The following is a 12,656-nucleotide window of genomic DNA, read 5'->3' as shown; positions in this document are numbered from 1 at the left end:
GAAACACTTTTTCACTGGAATGGGTTCCCTAGGGAGGCGGTGGAATCTCCTTCCTTAGAGGTTTTTAAGGTCCGGCTTGTCAAAGCCCTGGCTGGGATGATTTAATTGGGGATTGGTCCTGCTTTGAGCAGGGGGTTGGACTAGATACCTCCTGAGGTCTCTTCCAACTCTAATCTTCTGTGATTGCCAGGAAGTGCTCTGGGCCTGCTGTTCGGTCTGTGCGCGTCAGTAAAGATGATACCTGTGCACAGAAGTGTCCACCTGGGGTTGCACCAGGCCTCTCCCTCATAGGAAGAAAGCTGCTGTGAGGCCAGTGAGCTCCCCTCAGCCTGCCTTGGCCAGTACTGAGCAGGATGTGAGTGTGTTTGGGTGGATGCCATGTGGGGAAATGGGGCCAGGTTTACAAGCCCCAGGGACTGAAACTCTTTCCGTCCCCGGAACAGGCACTGCCTGAGCAGCCGAGGGTCAGGCTCCTGCCCCCTCAACCATGACCACCAGGAGAGGGGTGGAGGCGGGGGTGTGATGGAGTAGGGGCTATCTGTGTGGGGGATGGGAGAGCAGGGGAGGACTTTAGGGGATGGACGATACCGGAGCCTGTAACCTGAGCTAGGTAAGGGAGGGGAAAGGTCAACACCTTTGCCCGGGAAGGGGACAAAGGAAGGGAGTGGCAGGAGGGAAGCAGTTTGAGTTTGGGCTTCGGGCTGTGTGGGCGGAATTCAGGGTATCCTAGCTAGGATCCAAGCACCCTGAAAGCCCAGAAGGACTCGGTGGAGGGGTCCTAACTGTGCCTGCAAGCTCTGCTGTAACCTGTGTTCCTGTTGTCCAATAAACCTTCTGTTTTACTGGCTGGCTAAAAGTCACTGTGAGTCCCAAGAAGAGGGGTGCAGGGCCAAACTCGCCACGCTCCGTGACAGGGGGGCTCAGACAGCAAGGCCCCTCTGCTGAATTTGGTAATGTGGGGGTGATGGGGATACCTGCCCGCTGGGAACTGAGACTTTCCAAGAGTGCACAGGACACCTGCCCAATGCCAGCGACTCAGTTAGTCAGCCTGGGTCAGAGATCTCCCCTTGGGAGAGCTGGGCTCTAGCCCCCCTCTCTAGCGTCAGCCTGACCTGCTGTCCCCCAGTCCCTGAGCGATTGCCTTGGCTCTTGAGTCCTGGAGAGCCGGATTCCTGCGAACTCTGTCTGGAATGGGCGTCGCATTGGGGCACCTCTTGCAGTTCGCCAGGCGCCGGTGCGCGCTCTGCAGTACTGTAGCCCTGTCTTGTTGGTGTTCTTGGAAAGCTGCTGGTGGAGGTGTCCCAAGGGAGGGTGCATAGCCTTAGTTCCAGGCCACGGGTGGTGTGAAGTGAATCCGGGAGCATCTTCCCATGAGAGGCGCTTTTATTCCCACACAGACTCGGGCTTGGAGGTGAATACTGGCTCCACTCCCTCTCCTGCCTCGTTCCCTGTGGGGTGCAGAGGGCTGGGTGCCTGGCTCCTGTGAGCCCCGTTCGGAGCTGGGAGCTTCGTTGCCATTACTGTTGCTAATTTTACGCTTAGTTTTTCAACTCCAGCTGAGGTGATGGGGTGCTAGTCTACCCTCCTGGAGGTCAGGTGCCAATCACTGCCTGGGCGTCTCTCCCAGGAGCGTCTGTAATAATGAATCCGAAATCTAGGCTAACATTACGAGAGCTTCTCCATAAGGCACTTTGCGACAGCTGTTCTGGTTCTCCACCCCCCCCTCCCCCCTTGCAAAGCTCCGGCTTTTAACATCAGCACAAATGCACAATGCGAACCTCAACGAGCCGAGAAGCCGCAGACGTTTCTTTGGAGATGTGAAATGTGTCAAACTTCAGCAGGCAGCATTCTACCAGCATGTGCTGGCTGACAGGCTAAGAACCGGAATGGAGACTCAGCATTCTCGCCCGCCTGCCCCCCTCACTTTGTACAACAATCTGCAAACGCCGGCAAGCGGCTGGGATGCTTTCTGCTGAAACGGAGAAAATCAGTTACCTGGGGAGTGAACCCCAGCCTCCCTGGCTGCCATCCAGGTGCTCAGGCTCCTGAGCTGTTGCACTAACAGGCCTGGAGTAAGCCACATAGAAACAAGCTGCTAACTGCTTATCCTAGCAAAACCCAGCCCTTGGAAAATGAGCCCAGCTCTGCTCCCAGCTCCCCCTCCTCCTCCATCCCTCGCGGACTGCCCTTCAAGCACCTGGGCCAGCCTCCTGCGCTAGGACCTCAGCTGAGGATCATGGTGCAGTTTGCTGGGAGCCCTCAGACCGAGCCATGTAGTCCATCTCTGACAGCGCAGCCCTGCCAGGTGGAGATAGGAAGGGGGCTGGGTTCGTGGCCATGGCATTGGGAGTCCACCCAGACACAAGCTAAGACCAAGATTGTCTTGGTGCTCTGAGGGCAAATGTCCTCAGTGAAAGACAGGGAGGTTTTCCCCTCAGCTTCAGCTGCTGCTCTGTCCAGAGTGCAGGCTGGGGTCTGGGCTGTTAGAAAGCCAGGATTTGGCACCATGGGTCTCAGGAAGGTGGGGTGGAGCTGGGAGATACCTATTTGTTGCTGCATGGCTGGTGAAAGCTTGCCCTCCCCCGCGGCCTCATACAGAAGCTGAAGGGTGAGCCCCCAGGGAGCGGATCTGGATGCCGATGCCCATCACAGATTGCTGGGTGTAGCATGAGACATAGCTGCAGCATGTCGGCCCTGTCCTGGCGCCTGCCATGCCTGAGAGCCCAGCAGGGTGGCGTGAATGCAATGGAAGGGCCCTGCTGTAGAAGTGTGGATGCATGACCTTTGCCGTGGCCACGAGAGGTGCATCCCACAGGGCTGCTGGTTCTCTCTGTTCTGGGCTGTAGTGTTGAGATGTGTATTGAGTTGGTTGCTGGGTGAGGCAGGTTGTGCTGAGATATGGGTCATGCACTGGCTTATGGCGGCAGGTTGTGCCATTGGAGGAGGTGTTACTGGCGTCGGTTGGCAGGGCTCCTGGATGCTCTGAAGACTTCTGCTGCATGCTGGGTGGAGCCCTGTCCTTCGCTGCCTCTCCCCAAAATCAGGTTTTCTGTGCTGTGGACGAGCTGACTCCAGAGAAGAAGGCAGCGTGTTTTGCATCCCGCGTGTGGTTCCCAGGCACCCGAGGCGCCGGAAGGTGGGTGGCAGCTGGAGGTGCTGCGGTTAGCGGAGTGGTGTGGCCCGGCAGTGCAGCAAGGAAGAATCCATGGCCAGAGGAGGGTTGCTCGTGCCACATCCAGGCTGTGGCTGGTCTGCCCTGGCCTGTGGCATGATGGGCTGTGTGCTGAGAGAGTGTGGTGAGGAGCCCATTGCACCAGCCTCTCCAGGCAGCAGGTCCCATGTCTTGGGGAGAGCCTCTGCAGACCCATGCTGCCTTGTGAAACAGGATGCACATGCTGGGCAGATAATTTAACCACATGCCTCTGTCCCCTTAAAAGGGGTTAAGTCACCCAGAGTCTTGAGGGCTGTGGGTTGGGGCAGGGGGCACCTGTGCTTTCAAAAAAGTGCTTTGTCATCCGCATGTGTGAGAGGAGTGCGGGGAGTGGAGGTGTCTCACTGCAGCACCTGACTTGGCTAGGAAAGCAAGGATGTGTGGGCTGCTGGGAGCAAACGGCCTTCTGTTCGCCCTCCCCGGTGCGGTGCGTGCCTGGCGCTTTTTCCTGGTTGCCTGGCATTTCGAGTGCTACCTCTGCAGTTACCTCCTGCTGCTGCTGATTTCCTCACTTACAAATCCTCTGATTTCCTCCCCCCTACCCCCCAAGCGAGACCTAATCTCAGCTTTCGGCACCAGCCCGGCCTGACCCCCTCCCCATGACACAGAGCGGGGATGAGTCCTGGGTTTGTAAGCTGTGAATTACTGGTGCCTGCCCTGCGTGTGTAATTGGGGGACAATTACTGATGTGCTGGCCAAGTACAACTCATGAATTTGTTAAAGCAGCATAATGCCATGGCAGCCAGTTTACCGCGCTTTGCCAGGGCTGGGCCCCAGATTGGCATGCGGGCTTCAAACCGCAGCCACTCCCCGCTCTGAGGAGCTTCTCTCCTTGACCTTTCCGTCCCAGCTGAGAAAAACGCACACTGTTCTGGATGTAGGAGAGCGATGGGAGCCTTTGGCAGGCTGCTGTGCCCAGGTCCCATTGCAGCTCCCCTGGGTGAACCTTGAACAGGGCTGGGGTTGGCTTAACCCCCAGAGTGCTCTGCCTTAGCCACTCGCTTTCCCATCACTCCCACCCAGCGCCCTGTCCTGCAGCTCCAAGATCCACCAGCTCCATAGCTCCTAGGAGGTCCCTGCACCAGAGCTGTGGGGTGAGGAGCTGCTCTCCAGTGGGGCTGTGGGCAAGACGGGGGTGGGGAGGGAAGCAGCTGCTCTGCCTGGGCTTCTGCTGGGTCTAAGGGACCAAGGGATGCAGCAGCTCTCACCTGCTAGGTGCACCTCTGGGACCCTGCCTCACGGCTGAGCTATTGCTGCTGCTCCCATGTGTGGTATTACGTGTTACATATGTGACAGAGAGGGCATAGCCGTGCCTAGTGCCCAGGGGTGTGTGTGGGGCGGGCTGCCAGGACTGACCTCCCCTCCCTTCCCCCAGGCTGAGTCCCCAATGTCTTTGTGTTGCAGAAACATCGCTGAGGCCCTAGTGAGCAAGGGCCTTGCCACAGTCATCCGCTACCGGCAGGATGACGACCAGCGATCCTCGCACTATGACGAGCTGCTGGCCGCGGAGGCACGGTGAGTGGGGGTCTGCGTGCTCGGCCAGTACAGCTGCTGGGTGAAGGCCGGCAGCAGAGCACGCCAGGCTGTGTGGTGTGGGAGAGTGCCATGCAATGGACTGGTGTTTGAGCGCTAAGGACGGGGAGGGGGGAGCAGAGGGAGCAGCTGGGGTGTAGGGGAGGTGAGCTGAGATGTGGGTACTGGGCACAGACCATGCTTGGCTGTTCTCCATTCTGCCGTGGTGACTATCCCGGGCCTGGGAAGGGTCCCAGCAGAGCCCCCTGGGACGGGGCAGGCTGCCTCCACTTCCACTGTAAACTCACTGCTGCAGCCAGGCATCGCTCCTCCCCTCCTGCCTCATCACCCCCCCTTCTCGGGCAGCAGATAGGGGGAGGGACTCGCTCCTCATTAGCCCCCCTCCTCGGGCAGCAAATAGGGGAGGGGCTTCCTGGCTGAGCTCTCCACCCTGCAGTCCCTGTCCACCCCCTGCTCTGCCCCTTCCTCAGATTGCTGACTGACCACAGCTCTCAGGGCTGGGGATAGTGAGTCCCCTGGAGCCCCCTCCGCCGAGCCGTCTGGCTCCACTTTGAGTTCTTGGTTACCCTCCTGCTTTTCCAAACTCGGCCCCTTGCCCGAGCCGGCCCCATTCATCTGGAATCCTCCCTTGGCCTGCGAGTCCCCCGCCTCGTCTTGCCTCTCTGTTCTTTAGCTGCCTCTCTCAAGCTGCGGTGCTGCGAGCCCCCAGCGCCTTGCGTTGCAGAGTGACTGTCTGGTGCTGCAAAGGGCTCTGGCACGCTGGCAGCATGCCAGGCGTGCTGAGAGTCAGTGGGTACGGCGGATTGCATTTGGATTCTCCACGTTAATTGTGGAGCTCCCAACAGGCAGATTAAAGAAGATAACATTTTAAAAATGCCTGGGAGATTGTTTGAATCTTCCGGCCCATTGCACGTATCAAGCTTGAAAAGGTGGTCAGGCTGAGGGGAGTTCAAAGGGCCGAGCTTCGTTCCCTGGGGCCGCGTACACTGCAGAAAGCGTGGAGAGCTTCCTGCCCCAGCCTGTCTGCGGGAGCAGTAATTGCATTTAAAGAATATGACATCTGAGCCGATTGAAAGGACTTCCAACACATTCTGCGCTCATGTAATGAGGTTGGGGTTATCTTGGTGAGAGAGATGCAGGCAAATGTTCCTTTTGCCTGATGCGTCTTCTGTTCTGTTGGCAGCAGAATGGGCAGAGTGAGCTGCAGCTCTGCAAGAGGCGCCTCTGGCCCGGGGCCCATTCCCCAGCTCCCCTCCCTTCTCTGACTGATAGCAGGCCAGCCCAAGCAGCTCCCATCACCTGCATCCCCCAGCCCCGGGCAGCTCAGTGAGCCTCCTGGTTTGTCTTACTGCTTCATGCCGGGATCGCAGAGCACTTGGCAAACATTACAAGAGGTCACCTGGTAGGTGTCTGTGACGATGCGGTTCTGGCAGGACCCAACTGAGGTGCCAATTCAGGACCAATTGCTTAAACAGGGCAGTCACAGCCCTAGGCTGGGGTTTTTCCACCTCTAAGGCAAATCAAACCAGACAGACAAAAAAGACTTCGGTTTCACCCCACTGGCTAACCACAAGTCACACAAGCAATTTCCTTAGACACTCCAGTCTCCCAGTATCACCACCAATGCCACCTGTCCTGGGGATGAATGGTTATGAAAACCAACGCCCCAATGAAAGAAAAAGGTTCTCTCGATCCCAAAGAATCAAGCCCCAGACCCAGGTCAATATACACATCAGATCTTACCTACAAATCACGCTGTTGCCAATCCTCTAGAATCTAAAATCTAAAGGTTTATTCATAAAAGGAAAAAGATATAGATGGGAGCTAGAATTGGTTAAATGGAATCAATTACATACAGTGATGGCAAAGTTCTTAGTTCAGGCTTGTGGCAGTGATGGAGTAAACTGCAGGTTTAAATCAAGTCTCTGGAGTACATCCCCAGCTGGGATGGGTCATGAGTCACTTGTGTAGAGCTTCAGTTTGTAGCAAAGTCCCTCCAGAGGTAGGAAGCAGGATTGAAGACCAGATGGAGATGAGGCATCAGCCTTATATAGGCACTTCCAGGTGTAAGAACGCGTCTTTGTTCTTCTGTGGAAAATTACAGCAAAATGGAGTCTGCAGTCACATGGGCAAATCCCTGCACACCCTGCTGAGTTACAAGGCGTATCTGCCTCCTTTCAATGGGTCAGTTTCTTAGCTGATGATCCTTAATGGACCATCAAGCAGGCTAGGCAGAACTAACACTGACTCGTCTGGGATTTTTCCCAGAGCTACAGCACAGATTTGAAACACAGACAGTATAGAGCCAATACTCATAACTTAAACTACAAAAAGACACATGCATACAGACAGCATAATCATAACCAGCAACCCATAACCTGATCTTAGACATCTTATATGACCCCCTTTACATAAGATTTGGTGCCACTACAGAACCTTGGTTGCAAACCGTGTTCTATATAGTCCCAGTTTATATCAATAACGTCGCAGTGTGCAACTGGGGATAGCACCTACCGGATGGGGAAACTGAGGCACAGGGGTTGAGTTACAGAAGCAGGCAGTCTGGTGAAGCCTAGGGCGCCCAGTTAAACCCTATCAGTTGGAAATGTCCCCCTGAAATCAATGTGGGCGTGTCCCCTCTGCTGTTTGGGGGTTTTCACTCCCAGCTGCTTGTGCCTCCTGGTGATGATGCACTGGGATGTCCATCGTGCCGCCCCCAGTCTCCGAGTAGAGAGCTGGCAGGTGACTCTGTTTCCAGCAGTACAGGCATCAGGGTCTTGTCCTTCCACTGAAGGGCCTGGGAGCTGTGGATCAGGGGGCGAGTGAGAGGAGGTGTTGGAACTGTTGATGGGATCACTGTGTGAAGAGCAGAAGGGGAAGGGAGATGCTGATGACTTTTAGGGAGTGGGGGGGTGGGTCCATGCCTTGGAACGGCTTGCTGTAGCTCTGCCGAGCTGTGAGATAATCCACGTACCCTCCTCCCTGCAGCCTACGTAAAGTCTGGCCAGGATTCGTGGCCCTTGCCATGCTGCTAAGACCCTTAATGGGCTCTGGCAACCAGCAGCGAAGGGGGCACAGGAGGGCGTTGGAGAGTGGAGGGCAACGGGCTTGCTCTGGCCAGGTGGACCCTGCTTGGCTTTGCAATGTTATGGAGTCCTTGGGTCCCTGTACGTGCCATACAATCAAAACCTGTTACGAACCTATGGCAGGCCCAGGTGGTTAGGCTGGAGAGTGTCAGGAAACCCAGGCAGGGAAATTTTGTGGCAATCAAAGGAATTATTAGAAAATCCAGAGTGAAGGTCAAACTGAAGCAAACCGCAGCCTCCCCTGGCAATGCCTGGCATTACTGCTGGCCTAGGGAGAACCCGGAAGCACGGGCACTTGGGCTCCTACTCACGCACGTGCCAGGCCTGGTGTCTGCACCAGGGGCCAGATTCTCACTGCTCCAAGGCCTCTTGTGAAGTAGAGACACATCACATTGATACCCATGGGAAGGCCTGTGCCACTGCCAGGGCGGTGTGAAGGGGCTGTAGTGTAGACAGCTCATTAGCACAGCTGGCGCACGTCTGAGCGACACACGGCTGGTCGCAGCCCCTGGAGTCGAGCCTCCCTGCATGGATAAAGTGTCCAGTGGCTTGGTCGGCTCAGGCTGCCTTTCCGGAAAACTGCGGCCCGCCCAGAGAGAGCTGTTCCAGATGCTTTCCTAGGCAAATGGAATGCTAACAGCGATTTGCTCCCTGGTCATTAAGAGCCTGCTGGCGATCCATTACACAAGTGTCATTAGAGGCAGAGGGAGGTGGTGAGCCTGCCTGTCCACACCACAAAATTGCAGCCCTGACGCGCTTGACAAGCACAGAGGTGAAGCAGCGTCCTAGTATCAGAGACGTGTGCGTATGAAACCAGTTATCAACTCAGTGCTCTGAGGCACATGTGGACTTCTGATCGTGCCCAGCATGCAGAGGATGAAGGGCAGATGGGAGAATGAGGGAGTGGATCAGTACAGTGGCTTTGCCAGAGTCCTTCCAGTCCACAGCCATAGTCTGCAGCCTTCTGTCAGCCCTGGGAGCTAGATGCAGAACCTGAAATAATACAGCAGGCACAGCTGGACCTGCTTGAAGGAGCAAAGGATGGCGTAGGGGGCAGCTGGCATTGCTCTGGGACAGAGTTAAGGAGGATGAACAGAACAGGGAGGATGGTATCCCTCGGGGGGAAGAGTTGATGAGAATGTGGGAGTCGGGTATTTCTGGGGCAGAGTTGAGGGGGAGGAGAGGCTGGTGTATCTGGGGGCAGAGCAGGCTCTAGTAGTGCTAACATCTGAGGCTGTACTGAGGTTAATCCTCTATGGTAGGGGTGGGGAAAATGTATGCAGGGCCACGGATGGGTGGTTGGGGTGCAGGAGGGGGTGCGGAGTGCAGGAGGAGTGTGGTGGGGGCTCAGGGCAGGGGTTGGGGTGCAGCAGGGGGCTGAAGGCAGCAGGTGCAGGAGAGGTTCGGGGTGCGGGCTCTGGCCCAGCGCCACTTACTTTGAGTGGCTGTGGGGTGGCAGCAGTGTGCAGCAGGGCTAAGGCAGGCTCCCTGCCTGCCATGGCCCCGCACCACTCCCGGAAATGGCCACCATGTCTGGCAGTGGCACCTGGGGGTGGGGTGGGGTGGGGCAGGCAGCTCTCGCCTGTGGGTACCACTCTTGAAGTTCCCATTGGCTGCAGTTCCTGGTTCCCAGCCAATGGGAGCTGCAGGGGGCGGTGCCTGCAGGTGAGGGCAGCACACAGAGCCCTCTGGACCCCCATTGCCCAGGGGCCGCAGGGACATGGTGCCAGCCACTTCCGGGAGCGGTGCTGGGCCAGGGCAGGCAGGGAGCCTGCCTTAGCCCTGCTGCACCACAGAGCTGGCAATCCTGCAGGCTGAATTGAAAGCCCAGACGGGCCGAATCTGGCCCACGGGCTGTAGTTTGCCTGCCCCTGCTCTAGGACTGTATACTCTCCAGGGGTCCTTGGGATGTTTTGGAGTCAGGCACCGAACCAGCCAGCCCAGCTGTTCCCTATGCGCTTCCTGGTCAATTATTTCTCTCTGAAGCCTGTTGCCCTTCATGTGCCACCAGTCAGGACATGGCCTGGCTGCTCAGCCACCTTGTCGCTTCCCCTGAAAGATAGAGATGGGGAGAACTCGCTGGGTCCCATACAGCCCTTCTTCCCGGCTGCTGCAGCCTCAGTCCTAGAGGAGTCATCTCAGCACAGCCTTAGCTGCTAGAGCCTCCGTAATAGTGCTAGTGAGCTGTCCCCTCTAGCGTTGTGTGGGAGGAGATCAAACACATCTTGCCTTGGGAGACGAGTCCAGAGTCTGTGGGGAAGTCTGATTTGATATTCCCTTTCCTTTCTCTGCACTAAACAATTCCTCTGCTTCCTTGGTGTCTGTGCCTTTAAATACTTGTCTCGTGTTCCTTCTTTTGCACCCTTTGTCACCCTTACCCAAGCTATGCAGAATTAGCTTTAGCCCTGCCCGCACAGGTTAATCCATCCAGGCCCCCCCACCCCAGGTGTGCTGTTTTTATGCACCCGTTGGCAGCAGCAGTGAAGATGAGCTCCCACCTGGATGGCATTAAGTGGTGGTGGCAGTATTAGTGTTTGGTTTCTGTTTCTGCTACAGCCGTGCTGGCATCCAGAACCCCGCGTGCATCTCAGCTGATGGTATCCCCATCCCCCTGGTCCAGCCTCTAGATTAGAGGGCATTTGTTTTCCCTGAAGTGTCACCAATTTTAAACATAGGGCCACCAGGGTCTGTGGGACACAGGCTCAGCACCGTGATCTGTAGGTCCCTGGCTGGCTAGCTGAGGAAAGGATCACACATCTCTTCTCCTGGGGAAGCTGATTTGAAGAGAGACCTTAAAGAGCAAATACTTGGCTGCTTTTTGGGCCTCCACTTTTCATTTGACCCTATAAAGACAGAGAAATCCACATTGGTTTCGTTCGTTTGCTCTGAAAGGAACTTAGAGGCTGAACTAACCTGTGAGCTCTCTGCTGTGTTCCTGCTTGATCCTAAGCAAACTGCTGCGGTTTGTACTGGCTCTGACTGCACGGAGATGGGGTAAAGCGGATTCTTTCCTCTTTGGCTTGCTGAGTTTGGAGGCTTTCCAAGTACAGTCGGCTCTGGGGTTTTGGGAGGTGGATGAGCTGCCCCATGCAGCTGGGAGTGAAGGTAGCATCTGCTGCTAGAGGGGGAGCTGTGTGCTTGGGATCACGCTCTAATGCTGGGCTCAAGGGAGGGTGTTGACAATGCTTTGCACTTGTGAAATGTTTCCCAGCTGCGGATATCAAAGTGCTTGCCAGTTAGTTGAGTCTCTGAGATCTTTATAAACCTAAATCTTCCTGATAACTCTCAGAGGAGTGTTTTCCTTGTTTTAGTGACAGGCAAGCTAGGACGCAGAGCAGGGGAGGCACTTGCCCAATGTCACAAGGAACTGAGCGTCCGAGCTGGGAATAGAACGTAGGTCGGAGTCCCAGTGTCACGCTGAACATCCAGCCCCTGGTTTATCGGACTGAGAAGACAAGCCAGGGCTCTGAATGCAGGCTTCCCGCCCCAAGGGTAGAACCAGGCCTTGACATTCCCAGGCCCAACCGACAGGAACTGGAGCTGAGGCTGAGGCTGGTGATAGAGGGCTGATGGAATTGTCCCAGAACAAGCATTCAGAGTGCAGGCTAAACTTCAAAGAAACCCAAAGCTGTGCAGGCATGGCAATGCGCCGCTGAGGCCCCCAAACAACCTTAACTCTACCCCAGAGTGACACTATGCAGTCTCCATACGAGTATAACGAATGTGTATTGCAGTTTGTGAGTCCCGATTCAAGTGATTTTTTTTTAAATGCTTTCTCTCTCTTCCTTCCCTCCCCCCCCCCTTCGTTCTTTACTTCACGATGTCCCCATCAGGGAGAGTTCAGGTTTGCATTCAGCAGTAACTCTCACGAATGAGGCCAGGTTCTGTTACATTGGTGTGAATCCAGAGTAACTCCACTGAAGGGAGTTATTCTGGATTGACAGTGGGACAACTGAGATCAGAATCTGAGTTTCCCTCTGAGCATCTTTTGGGGCAAAGGCAGAAAGGATTGTGACTTAACAGCTCCTTCAAAGAATTGTGTCCCTAAAAGCCCACCTCTTCAGCCCGCTCTGGGAGCCAACTGTGCCCTGATGTGGTATCTGAACCCCCAGAAATGACAGCCACCAGGTGAGTCTCGTGGGCCATAAGCACAAATGATAGATTGACCTCTGCTTTTGGAAGAACCTGTTCTTCTGGAATAAGATACCATCTAGTGGGGACATTGCACCTCTAAACTTGGCAGGACTCTCGCGATTTCAGAGTGTGAAGCTGTGATGAGTCCGGCCCCTCTGAACAATTCTACCATCCTGAAGCGTCAGCAAGTGAGTTTGGGTGGAACACGGTAGGCAACTTGCTATAATAACTCACTGCTAGCAAGTTTAACAACTTCTCTTTCAGAAGCGGAGCAGGTAGCTGCTTTCCAGCAAACAGCCATCTGCTGCCAAGCCACTTATCCCTGGAAGCACTGAGTGGCTCTGAGTTCTAAAAATCTGTGCCTACCATTTAAGAGGTTGGCCTGTTTTCCACTGCTCCCAAATGATACCCCTCAGCAGACTGATTGCTCTACAAAGCCTCTGTAGGGCTTTGAACCTTTCTCTTGTATTTTATGATGATCACGGCCCAGTCTGAACAAAGGCACACTGCGTGTCTAGGAGCAGCCATTAGTGGGCCTGGAAGGGGAAGTTTGAGAAGTCAGGAGCTTTTATTTTGAGTCTAATGTGAGAGTCTAAGGGCTGCAGAAATCAAGGCCGAACCCAGAGCAGGGGAAAGGGGTGGGTTTTGTATCAGGACTGATCTGGCGACACTTCTCATTTGTGGTCCAATGT

General features: G+C 55.4%; 1 protein-coding gene across 2 annotated transcripts in view; it reads left to right on the top strand.

Annotated features, from left to right (window-relative positions):
• SND1 (staphylococcal nuclease and tudor domain containing 1) overlaps window positions 1-12,656 on the top strand; it is a 576,429-nt gene that overhangs the window by 291,708 nt on the left and 272,065 nt on the right. For both annotated transcript variants that reach the window (XM_050952703.1, XM_050952694.1), the window contains one exon: window positions 4,616-4,726. In XM_050952703.1, the coding sequence (XP_050808660.1) occupies window positions 4,616-4,726 (111 nt within the window). The remainder of the gene's footprint in view (window positions 1-4,615; window positions 4,727-12,656) is intronic.

Source organism: Gopherus flavomarginatus, chromosome 1 (assembly GCF_025201925.1).
Source record: "Gopherus flavomarginatus isolate rGopFla2 chromosome 1, rGopFla2.mat.asm, whole genome shotgun sequence".
Classification (NCBI taxonomy): Eukaryota; Metazoa; Chordata; order Testudines; family Testudinidae; genus Gopherus; species Gopherus flavomarginatus.
The sequence above is the reverse complement of the archived record's forward strand: the minus strand, read 5'-3'. Positions and strand labels throughout refer to the sequence as shown.